Below are 15,568 nucleotides of genomic sequence, written 5' to 3'. Positions count from 1 at the left end.
TAATTTCTTATGTCTTTGCGCATTCACCGAACACGGTTGATTTCTCTCAAATCTTCTTCTACCTACATGCGTCTTCTCACGCGCCTTTCACTGCCGTTGTTGTTATTATCAATACCAGGAACGTCACCCTCTCTTGCGTTTGCCGCGTTCGCACGACCTTCGGTATCATTGTTGTTCGCATCAGCGGTGGTGGTGTTCGGAGCTGCCGCCGCGTGAGGCGTGGGGTCCAAGAGAGAACTAAAGAAGTCATCGCCACCGCCGGCACCGGTAGCAAGCGGTGGAATTAAATGACGAGCAAATCGCGGGAGTTCAAGAACATTATCGCCGACATCCTGCGCGCGTTGCTCCCCTCTCGCCGCCGCCGCTTGCACTGCATTTCGATGCTCGGCGCGACGTTCGCGTTGTGTGTCCGGATTTATATGCCCCAAAAACCTCATCATAGCCGCGTCGTTGGGATTATTCACACTGGGATTATTCACATCCATACCCAAGTGACTCGTGTCCAACGAAGCCGCCATCGCCGCCGCGTCTACTGGATTCACCGCGCCACCTCGAGCACCTCGAGAACGATCCGGGAAGGTATTTACTCTCGCCGATGATGGAGTGTTGTTATTGTTATTATTATTGAACACCACTTCTTCAACGGCTGGTGCTGCGGCAGTATTTGCTGCCGCAGCGTTTGAAACGTTGTTGTTATTGTTGTTGTTGCCGGCGGCTGTAGTGTTGGCAGCGTTATTCGTCAATCTTAGAATCTCAGCTTCGCCGCGGCGCAAAATTTCTTCCGTTACACGACTCGAAGGATAGTTTGATTGAAGGAGACTTTGATTGATCATTTGATCGATGGCTGCCTGTGTTATTGGTGGGGCGACTTGTTGTTGTTGTTGTTGTTGTTGTTGTTGTTGTTGCTGCTGCTGCTGCTGCTGTTGTTGCTGCTGTTGTTGCTGTTGTTGATACGCGTTTTGCGCCGCAGAACTCACGATGATGGTTTTTCTTTCGCCGGTAACTCTTTCGCCCCTCCCGCCACCGTTTTGTAACGATGACACGGTACGCAAAATCTCACTTGGTAAGTGCGGACACGTCATCGACATTTCCTTGTACGCTTCCGTCGCAATAATGTCGGGTAAATTAGAAGCGACGTATTGCAAACACCCTTGCTTCAAACTCGGCGCATGGTTTCGGTCAGCCAATACGAGAGTTCCAATGACAGATTCTAAATCAATCGTATCGCACAACCTCGTCTCACAAATCGCGCGCAGGCGCCCAAGATCGAATCGGTCCGCGGCAACCAGTAAGTGCTGCGTCATCGCGATGCCCAAGTCGAGTTCTTTGTGTTGCGCGCCGTTTTCGCCAATCAGTTGACGAATGCCTTTATCGAAGACTTGAATCCTCTTCGCACCCGCCGCCGCCTCCGAATTCGCTTGCACCGATCCTACGTCTCGTCGTCGTCGCACGTGACGCTCCTCATTTAAGAACTCCTCGTCTCTGTCTTCTTCTTCATCATCGTCGTTGTCGTCAAAGTCTTCCGAGTCCGACTCCAAATCCGATAACGAAACGTCAGAGTCGCCGTCGTCGTCCGAGTCTCCGAGTCGCGTGCTCCCTTTCTTCTTCTTCCTTTTCTCATCTTTCATGAGCACAAATCTTCTGTACGCGCGCTTGCTGTACTTAGGTAACTCGTCCGCGTAAACAAAGTGCAACAAAATTTCAAACACTTTCGGTTTGATGTCTTTCAAAGAAATCACGCCTTCCGTGCCTTCGCGCATTTTCCACCCGGCGCGAAGCATGGCGGCAAAGACGCGAGATCGCGCGGAGAGAATGATTTTATGCGCGCGAAAATACTCGTCTTCGACTCGGAAACAACAATCGGTCAAATCATGTTCATCGAGGCCCATGAAAGAGGTGCCGTCCATTGGGGAAAGTCGTTGCGGCTGATGTTGCGTTCTCTTGTTATTATTGTTGTTGTTGTTATTCATCGTCGCAGCTGCAACAGATGCGTTCGTCTTCGCTTGCCTCGCCGCGGTCTCTTCTTCGTCTTCTTCTTCGTCGTCGTCGTTCCCGTTGTTGTTGTTCGCATTACCGTGGTTTCCTCCGTCGTTACCGAGTGCCAATCTGTCTTCGTCCCCGGCGTCGTCTTCTGGTTCCGAATCCAAATCGATGTGTTCTCGCTCGAATCGTCTCAAAAGCTCGTCGTCGTCTTTATCGTTCTTATTCATCGCTTCTTTCTTCGCGTGGGTGGTTTTCTTCATCTTCTTCTTGGAATTATCGATGATACCGCCGTTCCCTCCTCCTTTCTCCGAGGACGAAGGAAGCCCACCATCATCACCACCACTACCCTTCAATTTTGGAACGCCGCCGATACTTCCTCCTCCTCCTCCTCCTGTTTTATTCGAGCCGCCTCCGCCCAACATCAAACTCCTCTTACCTAACCCGTTCGCCAACATCATCCTCTTCTCTCTCTTCCGCCAACTTTGACTCGGTGGCAACAACTTCACCAAATGCTCTCCCATCTTCATTTGCTTGCCGATATCCACGACGAACGACTGCGTCTGTTTCGAACTCTTGTTCAAGGCGCCTCCGCTCGTGACCACTAAATCAATCTCGTACCGAATAACAATCGTATCGTCCACCAAATATCCACTATTCGGCGCTTCCAAAACGCTTCTCCTGACAAACTTCCTGTACCCGTGACAATTCCTCGCGTTCGGATCTTGCCTCTCGCACGAAATCTTCACCGCGCCTTGCTCTCTTTGCCTCCCTTTCGTGATATCTCTCCCGTTCCCGCTCTGGTCCACCAAGGTAAACCGATGAAACGCTCGCACAACTTTCCCGTTCGAGCTTTGCGTCACACCTAACGACCTCGGTCCTTCTAAAATCAACGCCACGAATAACGCGCAGTACGGATCTTCCGGCGGCGGCGCCTGAGGCGCTTGCGCGTTTTGCGTTTGTTTCCCGTCCGGGTAGAACAAGAGGACCCACTCGTGTCCCCCGACGGTAAATCGGTCAGAGGCGATCGGTTCCCCGTCGCCGATGCCTTTGAGGAGCGAGTAGCCGGAGATGACGTGTTCGTGTTCACCTGTTCATGTTATTCGTATTATTGTTCGATTTAAAGAAGAAGAACAGAAAAGAAGTCAGCGCACTAATCCTCGTCATCATCCGAGAGAAGAGAGATTACAGAGAACACGAATACGAGAGATCGAATCAAAAAACGAACGGACTTAAATAGACAATTACCACGTACCGGTTATGGTCACCGTGCTCGTTTTGCTCTGCTTCGAGGAGAACTTCGTGTGTGGAACACCATTATCACCAGAACCGACTTTTGTCGCTTGTTGGTTTCGCGCGTGTTGTTGTTGTTCTCTTCCTCCTCCTGTTCCTCCTCCCGAGGTATTGTTCATCTTCGTTCTTCTTTTCTCGTTCTCGTGTAATGAACTTGTGACGGGAGACAAAAAAAAAACAGAGAGACACAAAAAAATCAGTTTAGGGTTTATACGATACCCTAAATACACTTTTTTTGTGTTGCCTGCGTTCCTCTCTTCTGACTGTTTGTTGTTCTTTTCATTCTTTCACATCGGTTGTGGGTGTTGTTGTTACGATTTAAAGCTTTCGAGAGTATAAAAGAGTATAAAAGAAGAGAGAGAGAGAGAGAAAGAAAAAACTCTTTCGCGATGATGATGCAAAACAACGGAAAGTGTTGTTTTTCTTTGAAAAGGAGCACTTTGAGAGCAGGCAACTCTCACGTGAACAACAACGCGCTTCGTTTTTGTCGTCGCCGTCAAAATCATCGTCATCATCATCCTCCGACGGGGAGGACTTTGAGGAGGACTCTTAGTGCTTCTTCTTCTTCTGTACCTCCTCCTGAATACGCTCGAAATGTAAACGCGGAAGAAGTGCAGAGAAACGAAAACGAATATGTGTTAAACACGTACGGACGAGGGAAATCTCGCGTCATCACGCACGGGAAAGGCGTTTTGTGTTTCGATTCCGAAGGGAACGAGTATTTAGACTTTACCGCCGGCATCGCGGTGAACTGTTTAGGCCACGCGGACGAGAAATTGGCAAAAGTTATCGCGGAACAGGCGAAGACGTTACTGCACACGAGCAATTTGTACCACACGGAACCGCAAGCGTCGTTGGCGAAAAAGTTGGTGGAGACGTCGTTCGCGGAGAAGGCGTTCTTTTGCAACTCGGGGACGGAAGCGAACGAGGCGTGCGTGAAGTTCGCGAGGAAGTATCACTACGAGAAGTTTCGAAAGATGTCGAGATCTGACCAGGAGTTTTATAAGAAACCGGCGACGGAGACGGTCTCGTTTAAAAACGGGTTTCACGGACGAACCATGGGTGCATTGGCGTTGACGTGGAAAGAGCAATATAGAAAACCGTTCGAGCCGTTGATGCCGGGGAACGCGTTCGCGACGTACGGCGATTTGAAATCCGCCGCGAAAGTTATAAAGAGAGGGAAAACGGCGGTCGTTTTCGTGGAACCAGCGCAAGGTGAAGGCGGGATTTTTCCAGCCGATGCGGAATTTTTGAAAGGGTTGAGAAAGTTATGCGACGAGAACGATTGTTTGTTGGCGTACGACGAGGTGCAATGCGGGTTAGGGAGAACCGGGTATTTGTGGGCGCACCAAAAGATCGGGAAAGAGTGCGAGCCAGACTTGTTATCGGCAGCGAAGCCGTTAGCGAACGGGTTACCGATTGGGTGCGTTTTGATGAAGCAGAAAGTCGCGGACGCCATGCAACCGGGCGATCACGGGAGCACATTCGCCGGAGGACCTTTGGTGTGTCGAGCGGCGTTGCACGTCTTCGATCGCGTGCAGGAACCTGGATTTTTAGACAACGTGAAAACGAACGGAGAATATTTAAAGGATACATTAGCGGAAGGATTGAAAGGACATCCGATGTTCAAAGAGGTGCGAGGTACTGGTTTACTCGTTGGCGTACAGTTTACCGATATGGCGGCTCCTTTGGTGAAAGCGTGCGGCGAGAACGGGTTGTTAGTCATCACCGCTGGCAAAGGCGACGTGTTGAGATTAGTGCCGCCGTTAGTCGTGACGAAAGAACAGATAGATAAAGCCGTCGAGATTATCTGCGAACAAGCGTTGAAAGTGATGGTTTAGCAGCTGTAAAAGAGATGCTTGTTCGTTTATTATGTCGTGAGTTTGTATTGTGAAAATTTAAATCGTGATGATGCTACACTTTTTTTATGATGTACAGAATAATTGTTTCCCCGCTCCTCTTCGCTCGAATAATTACAGACAGTCGAGGAGTTTTGTTTTAGAAGTCTATCAAGTTTCCAATATCGTTACTCCTAGAGACTTGTTGTTGTTGTTGATGATGTTGTGTTGGTGGTGAACTTGATGATGCCTGTTTTTGCTTATTCTCCTCTTCTATTTGTAAACTCGCGGCAATCGCCGCCGCCAAAGCGGCTTCTTCTTCCTCCGGCGTTTGAGGCACGTCCGTTGGCGCGACCGTCCTCGTCTTCGGTGCTGGTGTCGTTGGTGACGATGCTGAAGCCACGGGCGTCGCGAATGGGTTCCCAGGAGATACCCCAAGTGGATTCACCGGCGGTAAAGGCACGCCATCTTCGTCTTCTCCGTTCACCGCGATGGTCGTCGTAGAAGTAGAAAAGGCGTTCGAAGACCCACCGATCCCGCTATCTAACGCTCCGTTCACTTTCTCGATCGTTTCCAACACCAATACCAAATTCGTCTCGCTCAAACCCTCGTCTCCGGCTAACCCAGCTAACCTTGCTCTCCTCTCCTCGCACAAATGCGTCATCTCCGCGATCATGTCGTGCGCCGAAACGTCCACCTCTCCTCCTCCTCCTCCGTCTCCTCCCCCGTCGGAATCCTCCAAACACGCTCTCAACTCAAACAAAAGTTCCGCCGCGCTCGTCGCGCTCATAACGACGTCACTCACCGACTCTCTGCGTATCGCGCGTTGCATCTGCCTCGCCGCCTCGTTGTTCGACGCGCTCCCGGGGCTCACATTATTACCGCCGCTTTGCCCCTCGTGGTGAAAATGTATTTGTCTCTCTTTCCTCGCCTGCAACGCTTCTTGCGTCTTGCGTTTCACCTGTTCGAGTTTCGAGAACGCTCGTTCTTTAAAGCTCTTCCCGCCGCCTCGTTGCAACGCACCAACCGGTGGCGACGTTCCAAACCCAACAATTCGCGACGTTGGCACGTTATCTCCTCGAATGAACGTGTTCTCATTCTCAGTGTTTTGCCCGCCGTTCGTGTACCTGTCTCGTAAAGACCCCGGTAAGCTGTTGTTCTTATTCGGGGTATTGGGACTGCTCCTCGACAAACCAGCCGCCGCGCGGTCGTCGCCTAACGCGTGCGCCATGTCGTTCACCGCGTCCGCCTTTTGTGTTGTTTTGTAATTTCATCGAACGTCGTTTTCATCGTCATCAACAACGGTGTAAGGAGAGAGAGAGAGAAAGAAAGAGGTGAGTGTAAACGTGCGAGAAAAATAACGGCATTGGACGTGACAAGAATGGAATAAAATGTAATCGCGCGCGAGATTTATTCTTCTTCTTCGTAAATATAAACAAGAACAAGAATCAAAAGAATCAGTAAAAGAAGAATAAACGTACCTGCTCTTCGCTGGTCATGAGCGAGGTCTCGCCGTCCAACTCTTCGTATCGCGTCGGGCTGAACTTAAACCGATTGCCGAAAGAAGACATGGTGGTCGATCAGATAAAATGGATGTTTTTTGTGGAGAAATTTTGGTGCCTTTGGAGAAAAAGGTTGACTTTACTCTAGTAGTATAAGTATCATCTCGCTCTTTTAAAAATCAGTATTCTTGCTGCTTTGTTTACTACTAAAACTGCTTTACTGTACGAATAGGGCAGTATTAAGTCGTCTGTTGGTATTGCTGTGCGAATGCGAGGACGTGTGCTTTGTGACTTTTACGAGAAAGCCTAGCCGGCGTCGCCCAAGCGCGCTTCCCAGTCGACGGCGTGTTCGATCGGTTTCTCTTCGGCAACGGAGACGCCGGTGTTCGCGCTTTCTGACGATGCCGATGCCGCGTTAGAGTTACTCGCACTTCCTCCTTTGACTTTACCTCGGCCGGTGCGTCGCGCTAACTGTCTCGCGCGTCGGTCTTGTTCTCTTCGGATGCGTTTGGTGACTTCGTCTTCGTCGCCGTCTTTTTTGAAGCCGCAGAGTTTACTGCGACCGGTGGAGCGAGAGATGAGAGACATGAGCATGCGTTCGGTGTCGAACGAGTGCGTTTGGCGCATGCCGAGTTCTACGTTTCGTTTCGCGTCGTAGTAGCGGTAGAAATCGTGGACGGCGGTGACTGGAGCGACGGATTTTTTCTTCCCGGATGAAGGCGTATTTTCCACGCGTTCTTTTTCCACGTACAAACCGAAACCGTATAAACCGACAAAATCGCACAATCGAAGCGCCAGGTAATACGTGATCATTCCCGTCGAAGGCACGTTTCCACCCGCGCCTTGCATCTTTCCAACTTTTGCCAAATGTTCGCGAAACGAGTGCATTAAAACGCTCGCGCCGTCTTGAACGTCCTCGTGCACTCTCTTCACACTTTTCGCGTGATTAAAGTATTCCGAACTCGCGATCGTTTCTCTCTCGTGTTCGTCCGCGTTCACTAAAACTACCATCGTTTCGTTCCTGCTCCTACTAAAACTATTCGTCGTCGTACTCGTCGTTCCTTCCTCCTCGTCGTCTGCTAAAATCTCCATCTTCCCGAGCGCTTTCGCGTCCACGACTCTCACCGTCGTCCTCGACCCGGCGTACAAAGAACATCCTCTCTTCGCTACCCCATCGTTCACTCTAAAAACCGCCTCCGCGCTATCAATCATCGCTCCGTACGCGGTCTTTTGCAACGTCCCTGAATTCCCAACCACCGCGCACGTTTTATACGTTTTCAACGTCGAAGCCGCCTTCCCGTCTTCGGGGTCGTGAAAAATGTTCCTCGTCCCGTCGACTCTCATCCGCCCCGAACGAAACCGTTCTAAAACTCGGTTCATCTCCTGGTTTTCCATCTCCGGGTCCACGTCTTCCACGTTGTTTAAAAGTTTTCTCCTCTTCTTTCGGATCCTCCTTTCGATGTTGTTCTTGTTGTCGTCGTTGTGACTCTTCTTCGTCTCCTCCTCCTCCTCCTGCGCATCCGACGAGCTTGGTTTCCTCGGCATCGCTCTCAGCTGCACCTGCACGTGCTCTCCACTCGCGCCGGTTTCGCACGCGTGCGAGCGGATTAAACTGTCCACTCGCTCCGGATCTTCGCATGAACGTTCTTTCGCACTACTTTTCGTTCGTCTCGCTTTCCCGTCGTTTACGTCGTCGTTCTCTCTCATTCGAGATGATGACGACGACTGTTGTTGTTGATGCTTTAATTCTTCGCTCGAGCTCGGATCGCAGGGCAGCGCAACTCTCGCGCCTGCTCCTTCTGCCTTCTCTTCGTCCTCGTCCGACGAGACGACTTCTATCCGGACGCATTGGAACGCGACGACCAAAACGACGATGAGTAAGAGGAGGAGTAATACTATCGCTCGTTTCTTCCTCCCGGTCTTCTTTCTCAACCCCGACCGAGTGTGAGCGTTACTACTCATCGTCGTCGAAATCGGTATCCTCGTCTTCAAATCGAAGAACGTTTGATGTTACATCCGCTAGAGTAATAGTAAGGGAATATCTCCACAAAACTGCTGCTTAGTGGAAAAGATTTGAAATTTAACACCACCTTCAGAGAGAGAGAAAGACTAAATGCTCACGACGATGGCAACCGCGTTGAACGCGCGACTTATTACCACACGAGGACACGGGAACAACACCAACACGAACAACAGGACGACGAGACGATTTTTGCGCGCTTCTTCTTCGAAAGGAGGAGGAGTTTTAGCGAAAGATGATGATGCTTCTTTGGTGGTGGTTAACGGGTTTTGGGGAAAACCAACGAAAGGAATAGTATCATCAGGAGGGATGTTGATGTCCAGAAGTACGCAGTATTATCAGAAAAAGAAATCTCGAGGAATGGTTTCTCTGAAGACGAACGCGTCGTCCACGTCGTCGTCGTCTTCCGCAAAAGCAGCGGCAGCATCCACGGGTGATGGAAATGGTTTCAGCTTAAAAACTGGGTTTTCCACCTTAGCTGCTGGGCCGAGAACCGCGGTGCTCTTCTCCCTGTGGTACTTTTTCAACATCGTGTTCAACGTGTACAACAAGAGCACGCTGAACGTGTTCCCGTACCCGTGGTTGATTTCCACCTTGCAGTTAGCCGCGACGTCGATATGGATGCTCGTCGTTTGGGCGACTGGGATTCAAGAGAAGCCGAAAGTGTCCAAGGCGTTTCTGGTCGCGGTGTTACCGGTGGCATTTTTTCACATGGTTGGCCACGTCTCGGCGTGCGTGTCGTTCTCTAAAATGGCGGTGTCGTTTACGCACGTGATTAAAGCGGCGGAGCCGGTGTTTTCGGTAATTTTGAGTGGACCGTTGTTGGGCGCGACGTATTCTCCAGCCGTGTGGGCAAGTTTGATTCCAATCGTGTTAGGTTGCTCGATGGCGGCGATGAAGGAGGTGTCGTTTTCAATTTCCGGATTTAACGGCGCGATGATTTCGAACGTCGCGATGGTGTTGAGAAACATCACGAGTAAGAAACAGTTGAACGATTTCAAAGCAGTCGATGGTATTAACTTGTACGGTATTCTTGGTATCGTCGGTCTCTTTTACTTGGCGCCGGCGGCGGTGTATATGGAAGGGAGCCAGTGGGCGGCGGGATGGTCCGCCGCGGTTGCGAAAGTCGGCGCCGAGAAGTTGTGCCAGATGTTGTTCTTATCCGGTGTGTTTTATCACTTGTATAACCAGGTATCTTACCAAGCGTTGACGGGTATTTCTCCGGTGACGTTTTCTGTCGGAAACTCGTTGAAGAGAGTCGCCGTGATTGTCGCGAGCGTGATTTACTTTCGCAACCCGGTGAGTCCGTTGAACGCCGCCGGGAGCGGTTTGGCCTTGTTAGGCGCGTACTTGTACACGAAAGCGACTGAGAAGAAGAAGTAACTACTACTATCTCCAATATCGATGCGGAGCGTGAAGAGCGCCGTTGCTTTATCTTTTAATACCTTCTACTAATACTATTATTGAAACTATTACTACTATTACTATGACAAGAAAGGAAGCGCGCTGGAATAGTTTTGAAGCTCGTTCGTCAACTCAATCTTCTTTTGTTCGTTCGGTAAGTACGACGCGAGATTCCTCAAATCGTCCACTGAAACGCGACTGTCTAACGCGGATTCGACGAACTCCTTCGCCGAAATCGTGTCGTCGCGTTGATATTTGCGAGCTTGTTTTTTCATTCGAACGAAATCAAAATCATCTATTCCGTTGTTCTCTTTCAAATGCTCGACTAGCGCTTTGCTGGTTTTCCTCGTCTCGTTTCGTTTACGTTTGATAAATTTTTGCACGAGTTCCGAGACTTCGTTGTTGGACATGACTCTTTCGTTCGCGTTCTTAGCGCTGCTCGGAGTCTCTAACGAGACTTCGTAGCTTCCTCCTTGCTCGTTTTCTTCGTTGTTTTTCGTGTCATGATGCCACGGCATTCGCGATTCGTCGACAGCAATGGTTGTTTTCTCGTCGGAAGACGATGATACGGAGGAGTTTCTCGCGTTTAAACTCCTCCTTCTCCCCCACGCGATGATTGAAAATCGTGGATTGACCTTAAACTGCTCTTGGCCGCTCAGTTGTGGTACGCCGTGTTTCATCGCCGCGTTCACTTCAGACGAAAACGCAAAAACATCCCCATTCTTCTGAGGAAACTCGAACGAACTCGCGCTCGGTTCGTGAAGAAAGCTCAGCGCTCTCGGCGCGCCGAAAGAAGCGCCCATGGTAAAATCTTCCTTGTGTCCGTTCGCGCCAAACGCGTGCGAGTCGTGGTGGTACGGTTTCCAATCCGACCCGTCCCGGTAAAAGTTAAGACGCGTCGCGAACACGTCCACGTCGAAGTACTCCGCCATCCGTTCCACGACTGTTCGAAACGTCTCCGAAAACTCCGGATTTTCCCGTTTCAAGTGTTTCGACCAGTTTATCATTCCTTCCTCTGTTTCTTCTTTAGAACACTCGTCTAAATCATTCGCCAACCGTTCCAAAGTTTCGTAATCACTCTCTTCGCAGTGAAACCGTTCGATGTACACCGCGTTCCCGGACACTATTTCGGCGACTGAATCTAACAAGTTTGCATCCACGCGCTTCGATTCCGAGCCTTTCAATGCCTGAGACGCGTATTTCGTTATGGAATTCGTAAACTTTGTTGAAGTCGTTTTAGACGACGACGAAGACGAAGGAACAGAAGCTTCAGAACTGTTCTTCTTCCGGTACTGGTACGACATTTGCACGTCTTCTCTTCTGTTATACTCTCTTACTCTCTCTCTGTTTCTCTCTTACTCTCTCTCTCTCTCTCTCTCTCTCTCTCTCTGCTTCCCGCGCGAGATACAAGAATTTCTCTCGGAAAAACAACTTTGAAAAACTTCAAAACATCTCAAACTTCCTCCTCGCGCGTTGTTGTCTTTCTCTCTCTCTCCTCTTGAAAGAAGAATGGCAACAACGAGAATAAGAATAGCGCTGGTGGTACCACCTTCGTCGCTTTTAAAATCGTCGAAAAAGAGGAAGAGTTTAAGCAAGAGTTTAAGAAGCAAAAGAAGACACGAATGTGTCAAAGTCGTATCTTTTAACGAGAATGGATTCATGTTCGTGGAAAGCGCGTTGGATGCGACTTTGACGAGTGCGATCGCACTTTCTGTCTTGTATAGCTATTATCATATTTCCTCGTCTTCAAACGTGGATGATGATGATGATGATGATGATGATGGTGATGATTTACGCACGAGATGGACCGTCGCTTCTTTCCTCTCTTTCCTCCCTATTTTCGGCTCCATGAGTTGGTTTTTACCGCAACTTTCGTTCGGCTCGTGGGAAGCAGAGGCGAAGTCAGAGGGAGAATTGAAACGGCAAAAGAGGTTCAGCGTGTACGTGCTGGTGTATTTCATCAGTTACGCGAGATTTGGCGGGTTTGATTTGACGAGGAAAGAGACGTGGTTCGTCGCGGCGACGTGCTTCGCGCACACGCAAATCGAGTCGCCGTTTGGGTTGTTGAAGCCCGAACGCAAAGTTTTGATGAAAGGTTTTGATGGTGATGAGGAGGAGGACATCAACGAGAATAGGATTGTGATCGAGGAAATCGCGGCGAGTTTGAAAGCGAGTTTGTTAGGTACTAGTAACAGTAGTAAAGGAATAGTAAAAGCGGAAGAGAAGGGACGGAAAATAGAAGAGAGCGGCGGCGCCGCGGCGGTAAAATCTTCGTTCGCGAAACACCTCGGAGAATACATCGGCGAACTTCAGGTGCAACTACAAAACCTACCCACGGACGTTCAAGAAGGTCGCATTCGCGCGCAAATCGAACGAGAAATCGAAGCCACGGAACAAATGTTGGAGAAGGAAAAATCTATAGCCTCGGACGAAATCGAAAAGTGGGATCGAAAGTGGATGTTGCGAAGGATGAGAAAGCCCGAGTTGATCGAGACGTGTAAACAGAACGGCATCAAAGGGTACTCGAAGCTGAATAAGATGGAAATCGTTGAGATGATCGAAAGATTCGAAGATGATGATGTCGTTCAGTAGTGTAGTAATAGTTAGTTTCATGCGCAAAAAACGTATTCGTCATATTCGCGTCGTCGAACTCGCCTTTCTCCCCATAAAGAACCACGATACGATGATACCAACATACGTAGATTCCATCGAAGAGAAAACAAAACGGCAAAAAATAACACGGTAATGGGCTCAGCCGATAATCGAAATCGGGGCCTCTCGCACGTTAGAGATTAATGTAACTGCTGTTTGCGCAGCGCTTTGCTACCCAAAGCGAGAATCATACCACTAGACCACTGAGCCATTTTTTCTACCAGATTGTAACTTGAATTAGGGTTTAGTTTAAAAATTATATTGCTTTTTTTTGTTTTCTCTTTCTCCTTTCTTCATTTTTCTCTAAAAAGCCACACTTTAATATGGGAAACCATATCTTGACGACGACGAGTTTGAGCGAAAAGAGTAATAGCTTTGGTGGTGAATTCTTATCGTCGTCGTCGTCTGTTTCGGCGAAGGAGAAGAATGACTTTGTCGTTGCGTCGACGACGACAAATGAAGAAGAGGAGCACAAGAAGCAAATTCAACAACCGAAAAGCAAATTCAACAGTCTGAGAGCAAAAGCTTTAGAGCTGTGGTTTCGTTTTGAAGAAGAAGAAGAAAAAGTAAAAGAAGTTAAAGAAGAAAAGCTGTTGATAGACAAGTTGTACGAGAACCGATGGTTTATCAAGCATTCAGACGTGCAGAAGAGAACAGATTTGGACGCGAAGATTTCGAGTCAATTTGGACAGTTACTGGATGAGTTGCAGAGTTTTTATTACCATAATCATAGTCATCATCACGAGTTCGTCCAAGAGTGCTTAGATGCCATCGAGGAAAACGCGAGAGTGGGAGGAACTCTTTTCCCGGAAATAACGATCGCGACGGTCGTCACGCTCGACCAGTTCTCGAGACACCACTTTCGTCGTCGCTCTTTAGTAAATGAAGCCGAGACAAACATAGCGCTTTTAGATGAAGTGTGCGTTACAATCGTAGATAGGTGTTTAGAGAAGATTGATGTCACGTCGTCGCATTCGATCGATGCGAAGCATTTGGTTTTCCTCCTCATGCCGTACAGACACACGCAGAAAACGTTACCGAAATTGAAGAAAATCATAGAGTGTTTGGACAAACGCGTAGAGTCGGATTCGGCAAGTCTCGAATTGCTGAAAAAGTTCAAGAAGACTACTTTGCGATGTTACCAAGATTTAGAAGGAAAACAGTGGCATCCAGAAACGAACGGCGAGATCTTGGAGTTTTTTGAGTTCGATCCGACCGCGGAGCAAATAGAAAAAGCGACGCGCATGCCAATCGTCGACGCCGTGAGAAAGTTCATGGTATCGAAACAAGACTTTTGGTTTGACGACATTAAAGAAGACAATAATAACAATAAAAAAATGATCATCGCGGTATCCTTGTCTGGTGGCGTCGACTCGATGGTTTTAGCGATGATTTTGAAACAGTTAGGCTATGTGATAATAGCTTTACACATCAACTACGGCAATCGTCCAGAGGCAAACGCCGAGGCGAGTTTCTTAGAGGCGTGGTGTCGAAAACACGACATTGCGTGCGAGATTAAAAACATGAACAACGAAGGCTTGAAACGAGGCGTGACGCCACGGGAGACGTACGAGATTGAAGCCAGGAAAATTCGCTTTGATTTCTACAAGCTCATGCGACAGAAATATGAGTACCCCGCGGTCCTTCTAGGCCACCACGATGGCGACGTGCAAGAAAACGTCATCACGAACATGTTTCGCGGCGCGAACGTGTTAAACGTCAACGGCATGTCCGACGAAGGTATCATTGAAAACGTTCGAATCTGGCGACCGATGTTATCGAGACCGAAATCGGACGTGCTGGATTTCGCGCACACGTTCGGTGTTCCGTACTTTCTCGATTCGACGCCGACGTGGAGCACGAGAGGCAAGCTACGGAACCAACTGGTGCCGTTGTTGGCGGATATGTTTGGCGAAGGATTTTTACGAAACGTGACGCAAATTGGTCGCAATAGCGAAATGTTGGACGAAATGGTGAAGAACTCGATATTCAATCCGTTTTACTCGAAGTTTAGAGTCTCAGATGCGGGCATATACGTTCCGTGCGAAGCCTTTACCGCGCAGCCGTTGTTTTTCTGGAAAGAAACGCTGAGAGAATTTTGCCACAAGTTAGGCACGAACGGTTTTAAAGATGAATCAGTTGGACAAATCGTGAAGAAGATAACGACGAAGGCGGAACCATCGAAACAGCGCGGAAGCGATCCAGACAATATCATCTCGTGGCTTCCGGTGAAACGAGAAACGAAAGTGTTTTTAACCACGGACGCTTCGAAAACGCTCGCCATGTTCGCCGAAGGCTTTTTCTCCCAAGCGACGGTGGCGACGTTTGAAAACTTCTCGGTTCCTTCTTCGGAAATATTGAACAACAACAACAGAACGCAAACTCGAACGTGTGGCCCGTGGACGATAACGCTCGAAATGGTGGACAGAACGAGTCGCGAAGAACTCGAGCGACCGAAATGTTTCTCCGTTTGGGACGCGCTCAAGAACGACATTTCCTATCATATGCCGGCGCGATGTTACGACGCAAACGACGAGTACGACATGAACACGACCGAAAAAGCGTTCCGCATCGACACCGATTGGCGCATTCCTCCGACCTGCGACCTCGAAAACATCGTTCGTAAACACCTCCCGATTGTTGTCCCTCTCGGACATCCGCCTCACCGCGGCAAGAGCGAAAAAGAAAAGAGCAAAAAACACAGGACGTGGGCGCCTCGATTTATCGACGATACCTCGAACAACAACAACGACAACGGTATCGTAAAAGTCACCTTACGATTCCGTCGCCACAAACCGTTTTCAGAAGAAGAAGAAGGAGAAGGAACATCAGACAACACGCACGCGAAACTAGAAACTTAGACAGACTCTTAAACAACC

General features: G+C 49.1%; 8 protein-coding genes and 1 non-coding gene across 9 annotated transcripts; 4 read left to right on the top strand and 5 right to left on the bottom strand.

The window, feature by feature from the left end:
* Positions 1 to 62: 62 nt before the first annotated feature.
* Bathy12g03120 (predicted protein) lies at positions 63 to 3,392 on the bottom strand (the record flags this gene model as incomplete). Its single annotated transcript, XM_007509633.1, has 2 exons — positions 63 to 3,070; positions 3,236 to 3,392. The coding sequence occupies 2 exons, from the start codon at positions 3,390 to 3,392 to the stop codon at positions 63 to 65; spliced, it is 3,165 nt and encodes a 1,054-aa protein (XP_007509695.1).
* Positions 3,393 to 3,662: 270 nt separating this feature from the next.
* Positions 3,663 to 5,114, top strand: Bathy12g03110 (predicted protein; the record flags this gene model as incomplete). Its single annotated transcript, XM_007509639.1, has 1 exon — positions 3,663 to 5,114. One exon carries the CDS (start codon positions 3,663 to 3,665, stop codon positions 5,112 to 5,114), a length of 1,452 nt encoding a protein of 483 aa, XP_007509701.1.
* Positions 5,115 to 5,271: 157 nt separating this feature from the next.
* On the bottom strand, positions 5,272 to 6,682 carry Bathy12g03100 (unknown protein; the record flags this gene model as incomplete). The annotated part of the gene is made up of 2 exons (XM_007509716.1): positions 5,272 to 6,360; positions 6,593 to 6,682. 2 exons carry the CDS (start codon positions 6,680 to 6,682, stop codon positions 5,272 to 5,274), a joined length of 1,179 nt encoding a protein of 392 aa, XP_007509778.1.
* A 237-nt stretch (positions 6,683 to 6,919) lies between these two features.
* Positions 6,920 to 8,575, bottom strand: Bathy12g03090 (unknown protein; the record flags this gene model as incomplete). The annotated part of the gene is made up of 1 exon (XM_007509729.1): positions 6,920 to 8,575. The coding sequence occupies one exon, from the start codon at positions 8,573 to 8,575 to the stop codon at positions 6,920 to 6,922; it is 1,656 nt and encodes a 551-aa protein (XP_007509791.1).
* Positions 8,576 to 8,738: 163 nt separating this feature from the next.
* Bathy12g03080 (predicted protein) lies at positions 8,739 to 10,016 on the top strand (the record flags this gene model as incomplete). Its single annotated transcript, XM_007509687.1, has 1 exon — positions 8,739 to 10,016. The coding sequence occupies one exon, from the start codon at positions 8,739 to 8,741 to the stop codon at positions 10,014 to 10,016; it is 1,278 nt and encodes a 425-aa protein (XP_007509749.1).
* A 101-nt stretch (positions 10,017 to 10,117) lies between these two features.
* Positions 10,118 to 11,341, bottom strand: Bathy12g03070 (hypothetical protein; the record flags this gene model as incomplete). Its single annotated transcript, XM_007509988.1, has 1 exon — positions 10,118 to 11,341. The coding sequence occupies one exon, from the start codon at positions 11,339 to 11,341 to the stop codon at positions 10,118 to 10,120; it is 1,224 nt and encodes a 407-aa protein (XP_007510050.1).
* Positions 11,342 to 11,546: 205 nt separating this feature from the next.
* Bathy12g03060 (predicted protein) lies at positions 11,547 to 12,629 on the top strand (the record flags this gene model as incomplete). Its single annotated transcript, XM_007509969.1, has 1 exon — positions 11,547 to 12,629. One exon carries the CDS (start codon positions 11,547 to 11,549, stop codon positions 12,627 to 12,629), a length of 1,083 nt encoding a protein of 360 aa, XP_007510031.1.
* Positions 12,630 to 12,784: 155 nt separating this feature from the next.
* On the bottom strand, positions 12,785 to 12,899 carry tRNA_Pro_TGG. The gene is made up of 2 exons: positions 12,864 to 12,899; positions 12,785 to 12,820 (listed from the first exon to the last, which is right to left on the bottom strand). It is a non-coding gene; the product is annotated as a tRNA-Pro (tRNA).
* A 113-nt stretch (positions 12,900 to 13,012) lies between these two features.
* Bathy12g03050 (tRNA(Ile)-lysidine synthase) lies at positions 13,013 to 15,542 on the top strand (the record flags this gene model as incomplete). Its single annotated transcript, XM_007509945.1, has 2 exons — positions 13,013 to 15,451; positions 15,495 to 15,542. 2 exons carry the CDS (start codon positions 13,013 to 13,015, stop codon positions 15,540 to 15,542), a joined length of 2,487 nt encoding a protein of 828 aa, XP_007510007.1.
* Between the last annotated feature and the right edge of the window lie 26 nt (positions 15,543 to 15,568).

This window comes from Bathycoccus prasinos (genome assembly GCF_002220235.1).
Source record: "Bathycoccus prasinos genomic : Chromosome_12".
In the NCBI taxonomy this organism is placed as follows: domain Eukaryota; kingdom Viridiplantae; phylum Chlorophyta; class Mamiellophyceae; order Mamiellales; family Bathycoccaceae; genus Bathycoccus; species Bathycoccus prasinos.
This window is presented reverse-complemented; position numbering and strand designations above follow the sequence as displayed.